Source organism: Fusarium falciforme, chromosome 4, assembly GCF_026873545.1.
Source record: "Fusarium falciforme chromosome 4, complete sequence".
NCBI classification, from domain to species: domain Eukaryota; kingdom Fungi; phylum Ascomycota; class Sordariomycetes; order Hypocreales; family Nectriaceae; genus Fusarium; species Fusarium falciforme.
This window is the reverse complement of record NC_070547.1, coordinates 1,490,492-1,511,502: the sequence shown is the minus strand read 5'-3', so window position 1 is coordinate 1,511,502 and position 21,011 is coordinate 1,490,492. Positions and strand designations below refer to the sequence as shown.

The 21,011-nt window shown below is 52.1% G+C and overlaps 6 protein-coding genes across 6 annotated transcripts; 4 read left to right on the top strand and 2 right to left on the bottom strand.

Moving 5' to 3' along the window:
• Window positions 1-191: 191 nt before the first annotated feature.
• Window positions 192-2,288, top strand: NCS54_00521800 (Hypothetical protein; the record flags this gene model as incomplete). Its single annotated transcript, XM_053150730.1, has 6 exons — window positions 192-261; window positions 313-1,246; window positions 1,296-1,398; window positions 1,446-1,790; window positions 1,845-1,986; window positions 2,041-2,288. The coding sequence occupies exons 1-6, from the start codon at window positions 207-209 to the stop codon at window positions 2,286-2,288; spliced, it is 1,827 nt and encodes a 608-aa protein (XP_053006705.1). The 5' UTR covers window positions 192-206.
• A 308-nt stretch (window positions 2,289-2,596) lies between these two features.
• Window positions 2,597-5,940, bottom strand: NCS54_00521700 (Alpha-1,2-Mannosidase; the record flags this gene model as incomplete). The annotated part of the gene is made up of 3 exons (XM_053150729.1): window positions 2,597-2,894; window positions 2,948-4,149; window positions 4,198-5,940. 3 exons carry the CDS (start codon window positions 5,938-5,940, stop codon window positions 2,597-2,599), a joined length of 3,243 nt encoding a protein of 1,080 aa, XP_053006704.1.
• Window positions 5,941-9,528: 3,588 nt separating this feature from the next.
• NCS54_00521600 (Hypothetical protein) lies at window positions 9,529-11,444 on the top strand (the record flags this gene model as incomplete). The annotated part of the gene is made up of 7 exons (XM_053150728.1): window positions 9,529-9,577; window positions 9,638-9,769; window positions 9,822-9,850; window positions 9,907-9,937; window positions 9,991-10,270; window positions 10,330-10,456; window positions 10,509-11,444. 7 exons carry the CDS (start codon window positions 9,529-9,531, stop codon window positions 11,442-11,444), a joined length of 1,584 nt encoding a protein of 527 aa, XP_053006703.1.
• Window positions 11,445-14,213: 2,769 nt separating this feature from the next.
• NCS54_00521500 (Hypothetical protein) lies at window positions 14,214-14,777 on the top strand (the record flags this gene model as incomplete). Its single annotated transcript, XM_053150727.1, has 1 exon — window positions 14,214-14,777. The coding sequence occupies one exon, from the start codon at window positions 14,214-14,216 to the stop codon at window positions 14,775-14,777; it is 564 nt and encodes a 187-aa protein (XP_053006702.1).
• A 139-nt stretch (window positions 14,778-14,916) lies between these two features.
• Window positions 14,917-16,371, bottom strand: NCS54_00521400 (Zn(2)-C6 fungal-type domain-containing protein; the record flags this gene model as incomplete). The annotated part of the gene is made up of 2 exons (XM_053150726.1): window positions 14,917-16,176; window positions 16,252-16,371. 2 exons carry the CDS (start codon window positions 16,369-16,371, stop codon window positions 14,917-14,919), a joined length of 1,380 nt encoding a protein of 459 aa, XP_053006701.1.
• Window positions 16,372-18,031: 1,660 nt separating this feature from the next.
• Window positions 18,032-20,347, top strand: NCS54_00521300 (Hypothetical protein; the record flags this gene model as incomplete). Its single annotated transcript, XM_053150725.1, has 1 exon — window positions 18,032-20,347. One exon carries the CDS (start codon window positions 18,032-18,034, stop codon window positions 20,345-20,347), a length of 2,316 nt encoding a protein of 771 aa, XP_053006700.1.
• Between the last annotated feature and the right edge of the window lie 664 nt (window positions 20,348-21,011).

The window sequence follows — 21,011 nt, the reverse complement described above, 5'->3', positions numbered from 1 at the left end:
CTCGACACCAGGCTGAGCAAGGGTTGTCTCACCATGATAATGCCGCTGGTCACTGCCAAGCCATCCCGCAAGAGGGGGTGTGAGTGTGTGTGTGGTAAGGCCCGCCAGCCTCGTTAGGCTTCTCGTCAAGGAACTCGGCTGTGAGCTTCTCCTTCGTCCTCTGACTCTTTTGTCAGGACAAGCAGACCTGACAGAGTCGTGCAAAGATGGAGGAGCAACCAGACTTGGCCATCTCGGTCGATCTGGGAACCACCTTCACAGGTAACTCCCCAATGTCTCCCCCATGAGGTCAACTCAAGCTCACTGTCCAAGGTGTTGCCTGGATGAGGCGAGGAGCTCCCATCCAGATCGTCAGCGACTGGCCCGGTAGCGACGACCGAGGTGATCGCAAGGTGCCGACGACGCTGATATACAACGCCGACGGGAGCATATCATCCTGGGGCTTCATGTGCGCCGACGACGACGACACTTCACCGGCCAAGACGCGCCGCGACTTCTTCAAGATCTTCCTCGATCCGGACATGCTCGCCGGTGCTCAGCAGCAGGGTCTGTCCAACGCGCCTCGCAGCGTCGACGAGGCTCGCCAATTCGTAAGCGACTACCTCGGAAAGGTATACGCTCATCTCAAGGACAGCATTGAGATGCGCATGGGTATCAAACACGTTGGGGGTTGGAAGCCAATGGCTGTGACCTTTCTGTTCAGTGTACCGACCACTTGGACGAGCATGGCCATCACCAATGTCTTCAAGGGCGCCATCCACGACGCCGGCTTTGGTATCGAGGGTCCGCGACACTCGGCTCTTGTAGATCTCACAGAATCCGAGGCCGCAGCCGTTGCGACTCTCAAGACCGGCGCCATCGACCTCAAAACAAACAACATCTTCCTAACCGTAGACGCAGGTGGTGGAACAACAGACCTAGCCCTCATGCGCGTCACTTCGACAGATGCCAACTTCCCGCGAATGTCCCCAGTTGCCGCTGTCAGCGGCGTGGGCGTAGGCTCATCCCTCATCGACCGTGCCTTTGCCAGACTCGTAGCCCAGCGGCTAGCTGCAAATCCAGACTTCAAACTACCCGTCGACTTTGCAGTGCGAATGGCCCGAAGCCCCGGCTTCAAGAGTGTCAAGCACAAGTTTGGCGAGCGGGTGTACATGCAGCAGGTATACAAGATCCTCATGGAGGGCGTGGGATTTGACGTCAACCATGCTGGTCTCCAAATCGAGAATGGACGGATGCTATTTTCCTTGTCAGGTCTCCTTTCAATGAGGGACGAGTTGGTGGCTAATACGAACCAGTCAAGAAATCCAGGCCCTATTTGACGTCCAAATCGAAGCCATCACCAGGCGGATAAGAGAGCGGCTCGACTGGCTTGCAGAAAAGGGGCATAGGGAACAAGTGGTAAGACCCATATATCTAGCTCTCAACCATAGTTGACACCATAATAGGAGTATATCATCCTCTCGGGAGGCCTAGGGAGCTCAGCGTACGTGCGCGAGATGCTCCAACAACATCTAACAAGCCTCCAACACCCGAACGCCCGCAACATCATAGTTATCCCCTCACAAGAGCCACAACTCGCCGTTGCCCGTGGCGTCCTTGAAAACAAGAGGCAGATGATGGAACCGGGCAACAAGTCTGTCCTCTCAAATTGGATTGCCCGCGCAAGTTACGGCGTCATAGTCCAAGAGGTGTACTCGCCAGCCAAGCACTTTGACGAGGACGTCCGGGTAGATCCTTTTGAAAGAGGCAAGAAGTGGGCAATAAATCAGATCCAGTGGTTGATCAAGAAGGTATGTGCAGCCTGCTCGACTGCTTCCAAGACTTGACATGTTGACATATATCAGGGGGACAAGGTCAGCCCTGATACTCCCATAGTCCATAGCTTCGAGATCAGGTTGAAGGAGGGAGACACGACAAGAGCTTGGAACGCCGAAATTGTCGTCTCTAACAACGAATCAGACTGGCTACCCCGAAGCCTCAGGCAAGGTACGTCGACTCATAGCCAAGAGGCCAAAGTCTGTCCGCAACTGACATGTGCAGCCGGGGCAATGAGGCTCTGCTCGGTAAGGAGTAACCTCGCCGGTATCCAACAGCACCAGCTCGTTCTCAAGGAGAAGCGAGGAACCTGCTTCCGTCGTGGTGTCAAGTTCTACATCTGCCGCTTCGACGTCCGTGTTATCGTAGCCCCAGCAGATCTCAGGTTCGAGCTATGGTTTGGCGGCACAAAGTTCTCGGGCAATCATCAGCCCATCGCTGTCCAGTGGAACGCTGCAGGGGAGCAAATGTAGAGCGGTTGAAGTTGTAACAGGCACACAAGAGAGGTCATTCCCATCAATGATAGACAGGTTGCTGACACGACACTCCCCGGCTGCCTTCGAATAAATGACATTACTATACCCAGTTCGGTTGCCTTTCTAACCATACTATAACATCCCATCCATTTTCCTAAACGCCGTGGTGCTTGGTCATATGGTACCTTTCCCAGTAATTAGTACAACCTGTCAGCACTCCCCTTCCTCGCAATCATGACGGCAACACCTCCAAAAACATGGCATTCATTCCTCCCAACAAGTTTCCAAAAACACGCATCGAGCGCTTAGGATGGCCTCTTGAAAGGATGGGCCTCGGTGTTGAGCACCCACTCGTCAAGGCTGATGAGACTGGGCTCGGAGAAGAGGAGTAGGTAATACTTGAGAGTTTCGGAAATCCAGAAGCTCTCCATCTCGTCCTTCAAGCCGGGCTCTGAATTGTTCAGCACGTCCTCAATAGCACTGTTGGCAAACTCGGTCCGAGTCGCCGTGACCGTGGCCTGGAACATCTTCCAACCCTTGTCCATCCACGTAGTGTCGCCTGTAATACGGTACATATACCAAACAGACTCGATTGCCTCAGGTCTGCATCAATGTTAGTCACATGTCAAACAAGCTGAAAGCGAACTATAACTTACCGGAGGATATACGACTTGTTGATAATGTCGGTGTATCCTGGGGGAAGCTTCTCCCTCTCGAGCTTGGCCTTGACGAACTCCTCGTGAGACAGGGGCTTCTCTGGTGGTTGGTTGTTAGGGGCTGCGACTTGCTCGGCATGCCTGTTCGCAAAGCTGTCTGGCACGCTAGGGGGTTGTCCACCCGTGGTGCTCGCTCCTTCTTGCGCGGCCTCCGGCTTCTTGTCTGATTCGGCCTGGCTTGGTTCCTTCTTTTCAGTCTGTTCCGTCTCGTCTTTGTTCAGACCCAACTTCGCCTTAAGAGAGTCGGGAAGCTCTGATCCAAACTCCGAGTCGTCCTCTTCCATTGATCGGTCCAGCTCAGGCATGGGGATACCAGCTCTCTTGACGGGCTTCGAGGGTCCCTCCCCAGCAGCTGGAGCACCCTCGGCCTTGACAACGGGCTCAGAGCCAGTGCTCAGGTCATCCGGTCTGTGTGGCTGCTCTTCCGGCTTCTCAGCTACCGCATTCTCCTTGGGCTGGGGAACCAGGGGATCAGTAGCCTTCTTGACTTCCTTAGGCTGGGGAATCAAGGGCTCAGCTCCAATACTGAGGTCAACCGACTCCTCAGCTGCCTTGGCCTTGGGGACCACGGCCTCAGAGTCAGCTGCTTTAGCACCCTCGGGTGCAGCCTTGCCTGGGATCAGGGGCTCTGGGACAACCTCTTTAGCAACTTCAGGGGCAGCCTTCTCAACGAGCTTTTGCTGCTCCTCACCCTTCTCCCACTTGGTGAGTTGGTTCTGGCGCCATTCCAAGGACGGGTCAAGGTCCTCATACCATGTCGATTCATTGAATGGACACTTCTCCAGCGCGGGGCATGCAACCAGGTGAGCGTATTCGGGCATGAGGCCAGTAGGAGTGGACTGGTAAGCCCATACGCAGCCATCAGTCAGCTTCTTGGCCTTGTCGATGTCGCCATCACGTCCAAAAATCTTGCCACCCAGTCCGTACATGCCACCGATGAAGCATGTAAGATGCGTCATTTCATATGACTTGGACCACTCGCTGTCGCCCTTCTTAGAAGTGGTCATCTTTCCAGTGAAGAAGACGTCCCAACCATCCTCCTTGACCATGGGGCGGTAAAGTAGCCACTCATTGATCGCATCAATGGTATCCTCATAGAGCTTGCGGTACTTGGGCTCAAGGCCGTTCAGGAGAAGATATTGCTATCTCCAGTCAGCTTATAGTTGTTACAGCTTAAATATGCCGCTTACCTTGGCGAAGTACTCGTAAGCCGAGTCCTGTGCGCCTCCCATGTGAAATTGGCCATATGCATAGGAACCAGGAACAAGACCTTGAGGCTCGCACTCCCAGTTCAATGAAGTCCCGTCGGCAGCGAGAGGCGGGGGCTGGTTAGTAACAGGCTTGGACTCCTCCTGCTCCTCGGCCTTGTATGGCTCACCAAGCACAGGGAGCGCGGGGGGCGCATCACGGCGACGCAGCTTATCTTCCCAGCGGCTATCCGCCTGGGGCAGTTGTGCGGGGGTTACTGCATCAGCCTGCTGCTTATCATCCCCAGGGATGAAGCCTTGAGGTTGCTTGGTCAGGTCGGCACCCTCAACTTGCCCCTGTGCCTCCTTACTGAGTGTCTGCTTCAGAGTAGCCGCTGTCTTGTTGCATCCCGAGGCATTGATTTTCTCGGGGAAAAGACCCGGAATCTCGGTGCCGTCCTCCTGCATCTTGACGAGGGCGTTGGTAATGCGGGCAACGGCATCATAGTATTTGGCCTCGCCCGTGAGTTGGGCGAGACGTGTGAACTCCATCGAGAGTGATGCAAGCTCTGCAATGCTGACGGCGCTGGCGCGGTGAGGCTGAGACGAGTAAGGAGCACGCCACCGGTAATAGAGAAGAGGCATGCGGTTGGGTGTGTCAAAGGCGCCCATGAGAATTTCGGCAAGCTCAACGGCCTTGTCAAGCAAGATCTTGTAGTTGCCGTTCGGACCGCCGCTGACATCGTAGGCGCCGATAAGTCCTCCTAGGTAACGAATTGTGGTCTCGAAAACGGGGATATCGTTGCGATCGGTGTAAGTGAAGTCAATCTTGGCAACGGCATTGGCGGCCTCATCAAACTCCTCCTTCATATCGGCGATCCAGAGGGTATCGAGCGAGTCAACGAGGGTTGCACCCCAACCACCAAAGGTCTCACGGAACCCCATGGACAGAGGCAAGAGCTCATCATGCATAAAGGCATACTTGCGATAACCGGCCCAAGCACGCACCAGTTCCGCCTTGACACGCTGTCTTCGCTCGAGACGGACCTTCCTGGTTCCTTCATCCTCGAGTTGGAAGTCAAACTGGATCCTGTGCATGTCGGGGGCTGTGCCAGTCGGAATGGGGATGATGGACTCGGCGGGGAGAGGGAAGTTCTCCTTGGGCTTGGTCCAGTGAATCTTGGAACCATCAACGTTGACGCGAGGCTGGTCTGGGTTATCGGCTGTAACGGGCGGGTCCTTGACCTGTAAGGTAGGTATCTCAGGAGCGGTCTGTTCCTCAGGCTTCTTGACTCCTTCGGTGCCGGCATTGGCTTGACCTTGGGCGTTTTCTTGGGCAGGCTTCTCGGTATCGGGAACGGTCTTTTCAGCTTCGGGAAGAGTCTTGCCAGCAGCCTCGACCTTTTCGTTGATAGCCTCAATGCTCTCGGGGATAGTCTTGTCCGTCTCAACCTTTTCAGGCAGGTTGCTATCTCCCTGGGGCACGGCGGGCTTCGGGATAGAATCCGAGTCCTTGCCCTCAGAGTTTGGCAGCTCTACCACCGGCGGTACAACGGCGGGCTCAAAAGCTTCTTTAGAGCCTTCAACTGGCGGTGGCTGAGCGACTGGAGGCGGCACTGGAGGCTGTTGTATCGCATTGTATTCGGCCGATCGTGCCCACGAATTCTGGAGGAATCGATAGAGGATGAAAACCAGGAAGATGGAGATTATGGTGTAGAAGCGACCACGTCGACGTAGCGGAAGCATTGCGGCGGATCGCGGCTCGCCGAGGCGAGGCTTTTCGAGGCTTGTGTCGACGTGGGAGAGAAGAGTCGAGATGGGGTGTCTCGAGGGTAGAGAAGGGGTTCGTTGGTCGGAAGTTCGTGTATTACACTGGGAGCAGCATGCCGTAGCTATAGGTCCTCAATATGCTTCCCCCCTGTACTATAAGCAAGCAAAGATGCAACAAGACAGAGACTAGCTAGAGACCTCGAAAGAATGATGGCAGAAAGAGGCTAAAGCGAAGATGAAGGAACGGCGCAAGGGACAGAGAGGGAGAGTGGTCGCGTCTGCTGCAGGACGGTTAAGTCAGATTGGATCTAGAGCCAACGAGGGAAGGCAGTTGATTCTTGGCAAAAGAGGGACGGACGTCTTTTTGCAGGCGCTGGTTGGTTGAATGGCCCGAAGCAGCCCCCTATTCCTGCGCTAGCATTAGCATCCTCTAGCAGGGGCTTCCCGTGCCTGGGACGTTTAGGGGGGTCGCAGATGGATCAGCAAACGTTTTTGCAGCAGCAGAAACGCTAAACCTAGCAAAAGGATAAATTTAGAGGTGGTATTCCGTTGTTATGGTTATTTGAAAGGAATGAGGTCGCAGCCAGGTACGGACGGATAATTGACAAGTATTTGATCCGGTTACGATACTTGCAAGTAGTACACGTGCACAGGACTCGAGCACCTCGTGTTACACCAAGGAACACCAGAGGTCAATGTGTTAGCCAAACAACAAACAATAAAGTGAATAAGCGGGCATTTTGTGTTTCTGTTTCCTCTAGGTGCCTCATAGTCTATTCACAACCGTCTCGACTCCATATTATCGTCCACAAACGCATCATGTTCCTGCAGACGCGCAACCTCTCCACTCTCAAGTGCTGCAGTCCCCTATTCCCGACGTCAACTTGGACCTCAAACTCCACTCGCTGCCAGCAATCCAGGGGGTCTGAATCTCTGGCCCTGGAGCCATGCCTAAACGGGCATTCCGACCATTTAGTCCGTGCCTCTTTGTCGACGCCATTGCCGCGCAGTTCTTGGCGCGTGCCTCTGTTGAAGATGCTTCTGAAGGTTCTGAATCAACGCTGTGCCGGTAGACCGAGACATTCGTCGAGTTCATGGTGAGGCTTGAGAGGCTGAGATATAGGGGTCTTCGCAACCTATCAAGAACCTATCTGCCGCAAGGAGAGAATGCTATCATCCGATCTTGGCCAATGAATACAGCCATCCCGCAACCGATGCAAATGTCTAAGCCTCAACTCCCTCTGCCAAGCCCAGGAGGACCACTGCTGTAGACCAGTCTATGACATCCAAATATGGTCTTCGACACAAGTCATGACAACTACATATAACCGTTGGAACAAGCCAGCAAAGAGGATGGGCAAAGCTCCTCTTTCCCATTACTGCTCCACCGCCAGCAACATAGGCCTGTACTAGTGGGCCTCGGACCTCAACAACAACAACAGCCTAAATCATCTCCCCTGTGGCTTAGTTGGCTAAAGCGTCCGACTGTTATTACCAGACAATCGGGAGATCGGAAGTTCGAGCCTTCCCGGGGGAGTTATTCAGCTCAAGTTCATTTTTTGCGGATGGCCACTATTTTTGGTGTTTTGCCTCGAGCCTCCAGATGCTGTTCACCATCGCCAGAGCTTGCGCGAGCCAGCACTAGGCAGCTGGCAAGTCTAAACTTTTGCCCTAGTCTAGCACAGTCGACCGTTAGCTTGGTCAATGCGGGCAGGATGTCGCCTAAGCTGTTGATGTGCGTTCGTCTTGGGTGTGTTGAGTACCCTATACTGAAACGGAGTCCCATTGCAACTCGACATATCAACCCATAGGATAAAGAGCCAATCGTGTAATGCCTGGGTTGCCATGCTCTGAAATCAGGCGGAATTTGTGCCGGTACTTGGCAGAACAGGTGGTACATTGCAGAGTCGAGATGGCATGAGAAACGGGGGGTTCAATAGGTGAGAAACGAGACAAAGCACTACCCGCATGGCAATAACATGAAATGGAGACGACAGCAAACAGGTCTCTACGACATTCAACATTCAATTAGCTTCGTTTCATTCAAGCACACGGGGAATCGGTGTTAGGCCAGCTCAGCGAATACTTGGCTGAAGCAACGACCTGAGCCCGAATGTCAACATGTAGACTGAGATTCACCTGGGAGCATCAGGGACGAATGTCTCGCATATATGAAAGGCAAGTCAGCCATCCCTCGTGTGACCATGGGATTGACACGACCATTGAGTAAGATGGGTTGCTTATGAACTGTCTTGGTGGCGTCTTGGTGAGAAGTCTAGTTTCAACAGGACTTTTTGTTTGCAGCCAAACGCCGTCCAAACACTGTCCAAACACAGACCAGAAAACCCTTTCATCTGCTCAAGGCTTGCCTGTTGTCAGTTCGGTCAATTGTCCAACCTGGTTGACGCAGCATGTTGCCTGTCCCGGCTCCGAAACTCAGCGCGACAACCAACCTACCTCGCAAGGCTTCATCTTCTCAGCCATGGCAAACGCAGAGGAACACTGTGTAAAACAAGAACTAGGCTGCGTCTCTAAAGTCTCTACGGAAAAGTGTAATTAGACTGTCTCTGGCAAAAAGGAATCAGTCTACGAGAACTGCAAAAATCAACTCCCCGAGGTGGGCTCGAACCACCAACCTCCTGATTAACAGTCAGACGCGCTAGCCAATTGCGCCATCGGGGAGATGCTTTATTTGTTGTTGAAGGGTGGTGTGTTACCAGGGGCTATGATGTGTGTGTGTGTGTGTGTGGGGAGACAGGGCGATCTGACCGCAACTCACACATCTGGTTTGAAACCTTCTGCAGTGGATTATGCATTATGTAGGGCATAAAATCATTTCATAAACTCTTAAGTCGTCTGGGCAATTGGTAAAGTCTAACTTTGTTCCGCCCAACGTCGCGATTGGCTTTGATCAGAACTCAATAGTGTCGGATAGTTCTGTTTTAGCCAGGTAAACTCATACGAAGCCAGTGAACCCGTTTGCGTCTTCGCAAATGAGAGCCCAGTTGTTTCGTTATGGTCATGGCTGGTTCGCTCTGTTAACCAAATTGAGATGATCCCCGGATTTGCGAGAGCGGAGCTGGCAATTGTAACGTTTCTCTGCATGCCAAGCTAAGAAACAATCGCCATTGAGAAAATGGAGAGAGCTGTAATTAAAGAGACGTGCCAAACAGCTAGAAAAGGAGATAAAGGATCATGTTACTGCTTGATTTGCTTATACCATGATAAAAGATTGTCCACCCTCTCGGGCCCGTCTCTGGTCTGGCTGGCTGAAACTGACAAAAGCTGAGCTGAGCTGAGTGCTAAAATGGTGACATGGAGAATGGCGCACACGCTACGGAAATAACCCTGCGAGAGCCCCCAGTCTTGACCTTCGATCCGAAAGGATTGCCGAATTGCGTGGCCCATGGGAATTTGGTGGTTTTAATGTCACCCTGTAGTTAGCACCCAGATCCATTATCATGTCACATTCTTTTTCCGAGTTATTCCTCTTTTCCGTCCTTATCAACCATCTCTCACGTCAATTTCGGTAGCGCTGTTGCCCTCTTGAAGCCAGCTTGAGCCATGGCAACCTCGAGCCCCCAGGAGCAGAGGGTTGCAGTCATTGGCCTTGGTGCGTACAGATCGTCGTCTTTATCGAACCCCCACTGATTTTTGAGTTCTCGCTTCCCAGGGGCCATGGGGATCGTCACTGTCAAGAACCTGCTAGAGGAAGGGTTCAACGTCACTGGCTTCGACCGCAATGGCTATGTTGGAGGGCTTTGGCATTTTACTGAGGATGAAGACACATTGAGTGTGCTTGAATGTAAGTTTACCACCCAATTGCAAGCTGTGGTGGAGGTTCTGAAAGATTCTAGCAACTATTGTAAACGTCTCTATCGCTCGGGTTAGTAACGCCGCCTGTTCTTATGGTAGTCCAAGCAGAGATCTTACAATGCCTAGGGTTGCTATACAGATTTTCCCTTTCAAAAGGGCATGTATTATTCTGCATGTACATACAAGTCTCTCTTGGGCTGACTTTTCTAGGAACACCTCCCTTCTGCTCCGCAAAACAGGTCAACGAGTATCTCGAGAATTATGTCGACCATTTCAACCTACAACCTCATTTGCGGCTGAACACAGCAGTCAAGTACGTCGCAAGAGAGGAAGAATCCAACAGATGGCGACTAGACTTTGAACTTGCGCCCTCAGAGCACTTCGACAAAGTCGTCATCGCCACAGGGCCGCATCTGAACCCTGTCATGCCTGAGATCAATGGATCGAGCTTGTTCGCGGGAATGATCCTTCACTCAAAATCATTCAAGAGGTAAGCATAAACTCACCACTTTTCAGTATTGAAAAACCTCGATATCTAATGACATATAGGCCTGAAGCATTTACTGGCAAAAAAGTCGTTGTTCTGGGACTTGGCAACACGGGAAGCGATATCGCTGACATATTGGTCGGACACGCCTCGAGCATATACATCTCCCATAACCATGGTGCCATCGTCGTAAGTCCTCTACTCTTTCATCCCTCAAGCTCAGCTCTTACATACTGCCAAGCTTCCCCGTGATATCGACAAGGTCACCGGATCCAAAGGCTTCACTCATCGATTCTCAATCATTGTCGGCTTCCTCGAGAGATGGTGTCCATCCCTTTCGGAAGCTCTCTTTAACCGCAAGGCCAAGTCAATTATGAGCAAAGCCTTTGGCGATGTTGATCCCGCTTGGAGACTAGACCCAGCACCCTCCGTCAAAGTGACAAACCCAGTAGTCTCGGACACATTGATCAACAGACTACGTGCTGGGGATATCCAAACAATTCCTGGAATCAAGAAGGTCACAGGTCCAAAGGAGTTGGAGCTGACAGATGGGCAAGTGGTGGAAGCTGATGCCATCATTTGCTGCACGGGATACAAGTACGGCTTCGACATTCTGGACCCTCAGGTAGACCCCTCCGACAAGCCGGCCATAGCCTGGCTCAAGGCTTGGGGATCCAAGGGCCGTCCCTTGCCGCGTCTGTACCAAAACGTGTTCTCCCTCAAGCAACCGGACTCTCTCGCGTTCCTTGGTTGTGCTTGGTTCATCACTAGCGCATTCTGTCTGGCTGACTTGACGAGCATGTGTATTGCTCAGGTATGGGCCGGACACTCCAAGTTACCACCGCAGCCTGAAATGCATCGCTGGATGGACCAACAAGAACAGCGTATCAGTAGGCTCGCGCAACGAGGGACAGTTATCCCAGCCTCGGTGCCTGCACGGGAGTGGCTAGTTTGGGCTGACCGAACAGCCGGCATGGGTGTGGAGGAGCATCTTGGATGGGGATGGAAGGGATGGTTGTTCTGGTGGAGGGAAAGGCCTCTCTGGAAGATGCTAATGGATGGACCGCAGACCGCAGCAGCATGGAGACTCTTTGATGGGAAGCGGAAGAAGTGGGTTGGAGCAAGGGCTGAAATTGAGAGGGCAAACGAGGTTGGTGAGTTTGACAAGGAGAAATAGACATGATGTGTGCGGCTGTCACTTGTTGCATGAGATAGCATGGCATCAGTTCTGGCTACGCTTAGCTTTTGAAGCTTGATCGCCTTGGCCGGATAATGAACTATTTAATATTGCGGCGTCGCTTTTTGTCGAAGACATTGGCATCTGATCTGATCACTTATGGAAGTCCTTATGTTGTTCACTTTGCTTCTAGCTGATGAGTAGATTTCAACCTTGAAAACCTACCGAATTCATGCTAACATTGAAGTATCGAATTCTTGTAGTGCCATAACTCTGGAATTGGAAGAGCTGAAATTGAGTCATGTGCGTCGTCGACCTCAGGCTTCGTCTCCGCCAAACCACCATAGGACACATCTTGACGACAGGATCCCAACCAATGAGATCACAGAATTGGCTCAATCCCCTGTGGCTTAGTTGGCTAAAGCGTCCGACTGTTACTTGCAGACAATCGGGAGATCGGAAGTTCGAGCCTTCCCGGGGGAGCACATGTGCTCAAATCATATTTTTGCATGGCGATACAAAGTGTTACTCGCTCATTCGTCCGAGCTGTTCCTCTGCTCCTTTCCGTGACCATTGATCCAGGACACAATGTTTAGTTGCGTTGGGTGGATTTGGTGGACATTCTTTTTGTGCTCCCCGTTTGGTGTGGATGCCCTCACGCCCCGCTGGAATTGCCGCAAGCCCTGAATTGGTGAATAATGAACCCTCCAAAGATGAAGTCTAGTTAGTCGAGTTCAGCGATGGCTTCGACCTAGTTTAAAAGAATTTGATTCTGGTCTGCTTTGACAGAAATTAGCTTCTTCGTAAGAGCAAGACTGGAACGAGTCCATATCGGTATACTCAGGGACGACTACCGCAGCTTAGAAAAGGTATGGAAAACTTGTATAGCATCTGAATAACAACTTGGTCTCAAAATATAAATCGACCGACCCTTTACAACATACAGTCAACCGTTGCAGCGTTTAACCGCGAACCCTGCCATGAATCCTGTGTAGGTGTGTGCTCAAGGCTTTACCAGGGCGGGCTCTTAGATAGAATCGTAAGAGGTTCACTACTTATCAAGGAGTTGCCAGAAACTTTTGCATCAATGTGTACGAGAAATGATATGGGTTAAGCTCTCGCCCTGCATATCCATGTTCAACGTGTTCCCGCCTAAAGCTTATGTGGAAGTTATGGGATGTGAACTTTCCCGTCTGATTTATGCTGTAAAGTCCAAGAGGGACTGGTATAAACTGACGGCTTCCGTCACGGTTGCCATTGTTTACTTTGCGCCCAACACTTCAACCTCTCATCTTGAGGCCAACCTCAGAAACAACTACGGCATATTCCTATCACAACTACTCACACCACTGCTCATTTAGAGGTCTTAAAACCAGACATCATGCCTTGCTCTCAGGTTCCTCACGGATTATTTCTTGACAACGAAATCGAGGCTCATGATCCAGTCTGTGAGCCCCGAATGTTCCAGTCATGGATGGAATGCCGGCAGGCTGAAGGACCCTTAACCCCCTATCCTCCCGAGATTCGTTTTGCTCAGAGCTTTGGAGATCCAGTTCGACAATGGGCTAGGTACATCACCTGTACCGAACTCATCAAGTTCCTGGACCGCTCACGAAGCAGCCGTCGGAGTGCATGCGATTGTCTCAACACATGTAACTGCTGTAACCACCAAAAGAAGCGAGGCACCGAATTCTACATCCGAAGCAACGAAGCCGAGTTTGTGAGGATCCAAGGTTCCCCCAAGCTGCTATCTATCAAGTCCCAGGTCGAGATCCCTGGGCATGGGAGTTTTGTCCGCCAACAGAGCTGGATAGACCCGCCAGCCGAACCCCCCTCGATTAATGGATGGAAGAGAGTCAACCGGGAGATATCTCCCATATACAAGATTTGGTTTCCCATTTCTATCACCATGGTCGAAAAGGCGCCTAAGCGCGGATACTTGGAAGAGATTTGGTTTTCTTCGATTGGAAAACCACGGTCTATGTGTGGCTCTGTCATTCGCAAGACGAGTCACTATGGGATATGCATCATTCGCCGCGATCGAGATCTTGACCTTGGCAAGCTGGTATTGGTTATCGAGAACCCAGGTGGCCGTCTCTGGGCATGCTGTTGCACCTTGGTCTGTCATGGATTCGAGAGAGGCAAGTCAGCCATGAAGGGTCTTCTCTGGGGCAATCAGATTGTTAAAAAGCTGTCGGAAGAGCTTAATTAGACATATTTGAATGCACGATGACATCAACCACTGCTTCCACCTGTCGAGCTTACACGAGCTAGAATGATGAGCATGGGACCTGTTCTTCAAAAATATCATGCTACTATGGATAACCTGGGGGCACCCCGAGTTCTAGCGAAGGATCAACTGGCTACTTGCTCATACGATATTTCTAGAAAAGATCGGCATCAACCTAAAGCATCAAAAGACCCTGAATCATTCCTCATGCAGCCGGCCCACATGGCTGTTGGAGTAGGGTGGACCCCTGAAGGGGTTTTTCGTATTCAGGATAAGTTTTCGGAACGACGATCTTCTTGTTGGTTGGAGGCGTTAGCTTCTAGAAAATGAAGGCCTTTTAAAATAGAAAGGTTGCGCGTCATGACGGAAGATGCGGTTGTGGGTTTGAGGGTGGACGGGTATATCAGTGAGTCCCTTGTCGTCCATTTTGATCTCTCATCTATGCTCGACATCAACACACAAGACTCCTCTCTCATCTCACAACTTGGATAACCTATTTCATAAAAACTCTATTTATCATTGCATTGTCAGTCACCAGAATGACCCGCCAATGGCATCCCAGAGCTGTCGCTCAAGCCACCCTCCGCGGCCTCCAATTTATCTTCGCCGTCATCAGCGCAGCACTCTACGGCGCCGACCTTGCCAACTGGTCCGCAACCAACACACATGCCCACGCAAGCTGGATCTATGCCGAGGTTGCCGCAGTTCTAGCTGCCCTCAGTTCAATGGCTCAGTGGTGGCTCGCCCTTCCCCGTCCTGGAGCCGTGGCCTGGGACTGTGTGATCAGCCTCCTTTGGCTTGTCACTATCGTAGTGTTTGCCCAAAACATCTCCAACAGTGCGGATATTGAGCAAAAGTTTTCGATCAACAGAATCAAAGCCGCCGTAATGATTGATGCTGTCAATTTGGCCCTCTGGCTGGCTTCAGTCGTGGAAGCTTGTTGGTGTTGTGGTAGACGACAACAGCAGAAACAACCCACAACCGAGGAAGCCATGGAAGAGATGGATATTTCCGAGAAGAAGGATACCAACGATGAACAGAATGTCACCAAAGAGAGGGATGCGAAAGCGGCACTTGATCCGCCACCATATGTCAAAGTATGATATTGGATCAACGTGATAGGGACGCAAGATGTTGCAGGGGACGGAGCCAAAATACAAGCAGAAGTGGAATCCTGATATTTAAGTCTGTTCTGTTTAACTTGTTTATACGCTGGTGTGAAACTCCAATGATTACATGACTTTATGCCCTTTGCTTGGACACTTCTAGAGGCCATTCTAGCCACCCGAACAAGTCTGGACTGAGTAATCCCCGTATTGCATCAAGAAGATGCGCCGCCCACCCATCCATATACCAAGATCGTGTCATCGTGTTAAACAAAGGGACGTAGTACGCCAATAAGAGAAGAGCCGGCGGTGCTTTCCGCTGAAGACACCCAACAAAGAGATCCTGCAGGCGGTAGAACCACCCAAATACAAGCTTATTTGTCATTGGGCCGTTATAGCCTCCATCCACATCACCATAGTTGGCTTCGTAAATTTCGCAGAGTGACTTGTGGGCCCTCAGAAATAAGACGGTATCCGGTGTTTCGTTGGATGCAATCCATACCCGCAGCTTCTCGAGAGGCTCGATCCACTGGAGGTGAGGGAATCCTTTGACGAGATACTCGGGTCTTGGGTCCTCCGGTTCTGGATCAGCGCCGCCGCCAAGGGGGGACATAAGCCCCGTGAATAATGTCGCGGGCTCAATGGATTGTCGAATCAATCTCACGCCGTGTATTAATGGTAACCACCGCTGTGCGGCGACATCTCCCACGCTGCAGAGGAGGAGGTCTTCAGGGCCAGTAGGTCCTGCTGCAAAGGTACAATAACAAACAAGTACGGAAGCGACATATAGGGCACCGCAGTTTGTCTCGTTTAGGTTGGACAAAGTCTTGTTGAGCTCGGTCAATCCCAGCTCCGCGTGTTGCGCGGCGAGGGTGCGATTCCGAGCATGGCGTTCTGTCCCCTTGGGTTCTAGATAACCAAGGTGGTAGCCGGCTAGAGAATACGCAAGATGGAGAACAAAGTGGTATGATAGACCGATCTGGGGAACATTCCGTGCCCAGAAAACAGCAATGCTCTTCTGAGGGTCATCAGAATCGTGCAGCGTCCCAGCGGTGTGGGTAATGAAGTGGAATAGGAATTCAGCATCGGCAACGTTCAAAGGACACGCTATTGACGTTGAAGCTGTTGAAGACGACGCCGAAGTCGCGGCGGCGGATGGGGGAGAAGTCCCGGCTCGCTCCGGTGGATGTGGGAGCGGTCTCGTCAGGGCGGCCCAATCTTTTCGTGGCCGGCCCGGACCACGGCGTGGCGTCGTGGAGGACTCTCCTTGGACGGCACTGGAGTCGGGAGGCGACCTTGACGATGACGGATCCTCGCCAGCTGGTGGCAAGGGAGCGAAATCGCAAGGGATACCGAAGCGCACGCAGTTGGCGCAAGCGGGCTTCACCTCGTCACACTGGCTTGGTCAGCATCGAACTGTAGTTGGATGGCTCGGAAGTCGTGGGTGGGTGCCAAACCGAAGGAGACGAACCTTTACTTTCCTCCTTTTACAGTTGAAGCAGCCATTTCTCGACTTGCGGTGAGGTCTTCTAGCCAGCTTAGAGACCCTTGCAGAGGAGAGGCTCTCGGGACCAGACGGTTGAGGCGTCATGGGCTCCCGCGCGACACCCTGAAGGATGTATCGGTGAATGATAGCTTCAGGAGATGCAGCCAAGGCTACCGAGATGCCTGATGCTGATACACCGGCCCTCTGGTATGCTGTTTGGCCAGATTTCGTGATTTGAGTATCTTCCCGAGAAGCCGGGGATGTCTCAGAGGTGCCCGGCGGAAGCGCCGGACTGCTTCACCTTGGCGACCCCGAGAGATCAAGACAAAGAGTCGATATCTTTTGGCTCCAGGATGATACTGACAACTCAAGACTCGGGATCAGAGTGCCGAAGACGGGCGTCGTGAGATGCAGGGGATGGTCGGGTTGTCTGTCTGTTAGTTCAGCCACGACCGGCACCTCGGGTATTCCAGAACAAAGACCGAAGGTGTGGGTCAGATATTGAGGATCTTGCGAGATCTATGATACAGCGTAATGCAGATCCTATCAAGGGCAAGCGTAAAGAGGACGAGACAGGCTCTTGTCAAGTTATGAGGCCGGTCAGTTTATGTGAAAGTGAAATGAAATGGGGATTGGTTGAGCGAGGGGAGTACTAAGTCGGCGGAGTTAACGGGCGTGGGTTTTTCGGATTTGCTGGAGCGAAAAATGTCCGATTTGCGACGGGAGCGCGCTAATCCTCATTCAGCGACGGCTACGACGATGCCAGTGAGATGGAAGCCGATGATGGGCTGCAAGCACGCGACGAGGGTTGTGGGGTTTAAATGAGCTTACGAAGCGATTCGCAAGCTGCTTGTTTTCCGCTTCCGACCGTCGTCATGTAAATCGCGACCCTTTTCCCCCCCGTACCTATAAATGACCACTGCCCCTGATTCTGCAAGACAAGACGACTATCCCATCTATTTTAGAACTCGAAGTCAAGAATGCTTACACACCAATTACCGCTGACTAACGATGAACTGCATGTTAGCGCCAGATTCATCAAACAAAGCCCCATCGCATGACGAATATTCTTATTAATTCTCCGACACTCGTTTTTTTTTTCGTCCTGAGGTTATTTTCCCCTTGAGTTCGGAGGTTTGGAACCTGGTTCGAAGACGTGATGAACTCTTTATGCGTTTTCTCGGTTCCGGCGCCCCGCTGCTCTTGACAAGATGGTTCTTCAACTCAAACTGTCCACGATCGCTTAGAGATTTACCCAATTCCGCATGACGACTGAACAGATCAAAGCTCAATTTCATTCTGTCACCCTCTCGAATGGCATGTCGCTCTCGCATTCGAATTCGGAACCACGGACCGCATCGGCTGATGTTCGGGTTCTTGGGAAACCCCGGGGCCGGAAGGTGGGGGAGTCGAGACGAGACCGCTCATCGCGCCCTCATGACCTTTGTTAGAGAAGGTACCTAAACGACTTGGAGTGGCAGTTGTCTTCTCATTCTTCCAACTCTCGAGACTCACGTAGATCCAACTGTTCTTATCGCAGATTTTTGTGCAGAAATACTCCCACTTATTGGGTTCGACCTATATCCGGCTGACTAACAAGGATCCAAGTATCCCTGTCATTCATCTAGACTAAATGGTCACAGTGCCTTGAACGTCATCGTCAAGCATTGCCCCAGCTAGCTTGGTTTGTCCCCCAAATTCCCCCCTTCGACTTGCCCAACCTCCCTCTCTCGCTCTCGACAAAGCGGTCGATACTGGACGAGCCATGTCTTCGTTCCGTTTACTCATCGAGGACGGTCAGTTCCGCGATAGCCATGGCCGTCAAGTCGTGCTTCGCGGCATCAACGTTGCTGGCGATTCGAAGCTCCCCAGCGAACCCGATCAACCTTCTCACGTCGGCACCGACTTCTTCGACGGCGATAATGTCACCTTTCACCAGCGGCCGTTCCCAAAGGAGGACGCGCGAATGCATTTTGCGCGACTGAAGCGCTACGGCTTCAATACCATTCGCTACATCTTCACGTGGGAGGCGATCGAGGCGGCTGGGCCTGGACACTACGATGAGGAGTTTATCCAGCACACGATTGATATCCTGAGGATAGCCAAAGAGTATGGGTTCTACATATTCATGGATCCCCATCAAGATGTCTGGTCTCGATTTACAGGCGGCTCCGGCGCTCCCTTGTGGACTCTCTACGCTTGTGGACTCAACCCCCAGAGCTTTGCTGCGACCGAGGCGGCTATCGTTCAAAACACGTATCCCAACCCCGACGAGTTCCCCAAGATGATTTGGTCGACAAACTACTACCGACTTGCTGCCGGCACCATCTTCACATTGTACTTTGCTGGCAAAGACTTTGCTCCGAAGTGCATCATCGATGGCGTCAACATTCAGGATTATCTCCAGAATCATTTCATGAATGCCTGCGGCCATCTGGCGCAACGGATACACGAGGCTGGTGATCTTGAGAATGATGTTGTCATTGGTTGGGAGAGCATGAACGAGCCCAACAAGGGTATGACGGGCTATCAGGATCTCAGCGTGATCCCCAAGGAGCATCCATTAAAGAAGGGAACTTGCCCAACGATGTGGCAGACCTTCCTCACTGGCATGGGCCGTGCTTGCGAGGTTGACACATGGGACATGGGAGGACTTGGCCCTTACAAGACTGGAACCAAGCTCGTTGATCCTCACGGCGAGATTGCGTGGCTGCCCGCCGACTATGACGACTCAAGATACGGATGGAAGCGTGATCCAGGCTGGAAACTCGGCGAATGTATCTGGGCGCAGCATGGCGTTTGGGATATGGAGACAGACACGCTTCTCCGGAAAGATTACTTTGCCAAGAACCCACGTAGCGGCAAGACCATTGACTATCCCGAGTTTACCAACACCTACTTTATGGATTGTTGGCGCAGATATGTCAAGACATGCCGAGGAATCCACAAGGACTGCATAATGCTCATGCAGTTCCCCACCCTGGAGCTGCCACCTGAGATCAAGGGAACTGAGGACGACGACCCGAGAATGGCCTTTACTCCTCACTATTACGATGGTATCACCCTCATGACGAAGCATTGGAATAGTACCTGGAACGTCGACGTGGTGGGTGTGTTGCGAGGCAAGTATTGGCATCCAGCACTGGCTATCAGAATCGGAGAGACGGCAATTCGCAATTGTCTCAAGGAGCAACTTGCGACACTCAGGAAAGAGGGTCTTGACCGCACTGGAAATCATCCTTGTGTGTTGACAGAGTTTGGCATTCCATATGATATGGACGATAAGAAGGCATACAAGACCGGTGACTACTCTAGCCAGTCAGCAGCTCTGGATGCCAACTACTTTGCCGTTGAGGGGGCAGGGCTTGAGGGCCATTGCCTGTGGGTGTACTGTGCGAGGAACGAACACCAGCGAGGAGATTTCTGGAACGGCGAGGACTTGTCGATCCTGTCGTTAGACGACAAACCTCTGCCGGAATCACCTGTACCAGACTTTTCTCAGTCATCGTTGAACCTCGTCAAAACGGCGACCACAAACGCCACCAACAATGCCAGCAAAGACGTGGCTGACGACCGGACTGTCACACCTGATAACCTCAAGCGAACACTCACAAACCCGTCAATCAGCTCGGCGCCTTCTACAAAGGATCCTCAGCTGACCAATGCCCCCGGATACCGTGCCGCCGAAGCTTTTGTGCGCCCTACCCCTACAGTAGTTTATGGCGATGTTCTCTCGTCTGGGTTCAATCTGCGACAATGCACATATGAGCTCAAGTTGAAGGCACCAAAGGATGCGCCCGATGAGGCGCCCACTGTTGTGTTCCTGCCGGAGTATCACTTCCCCAAGGACCAATGTGAGGTGGCTGTGTCATCTGGCAAGTGGGAGTTGAGCACGGATGATGATGAAGGAACAACGTTACAGAGGCTCAAGTGGTGGCACGCAGAGGGAGAGCAGAGCCTCAAGATCTCAGGCCTGGTGCGAAAGCACAATGTTCCTGTGGGCTCTGATGAGGAGGCAGGGTATCTGGAACAGTGCCAGCAGGGCTATGGATACAATTTTGGAAGCTGTAGCGTTATGTAACGCTTTAAGAGGAGGAGCAAAGGGTTGGTTACCGCAATTCGGGCTTGGGCATAGGTAATTGATAGCATCTTGAGATGCATATGGAGTTTGGGTTTGAACAAGAGGAGGAATTACACATGACTACACAGGTTGATAAAGCAACGTTAGAGATACTGTTCCTCAGATGCAATCCACTAAGACATTGGGAAATTAGCGATACGATTTCAAGACCGGATACGAAGAGAGATGCCGATCCATGGGTTAACGATGGAGGGCGCCAGCAAGGTCTGAAGTGTATGTAGCCAGCCCACTACAGTACTGTATCTCGGTCTACATCACGGACTTGGCCCTCGGTAGACTCCCTGCTTATGTTGCGGACCTCCTAGTGTGACGCCACCACGAATTGCAAACCAATTGCTCGGTCGGCGGGCAATGGCATGGTCATGGTCTGTGGAGAAGGCCAGGACCCAATGTCTTGGGTTGCAGAGTGGCCCCCCGGCTTTGAGACGACTTGAATCTGGGTCAGCGGCCCCTCGTATTTGTCTGACTTGACTTTGTGCCCTGGAACCGATCCAGGGGGGCTTGCGTCAGTTAAGGGTTAAAGGCTGAGCCGAGCCTGGGCTGAGAACTGCTGGAGGCGACGCGGAGCAAGGGGCTCGCTGCCTTATCTAGGCTGTGTCGGAGT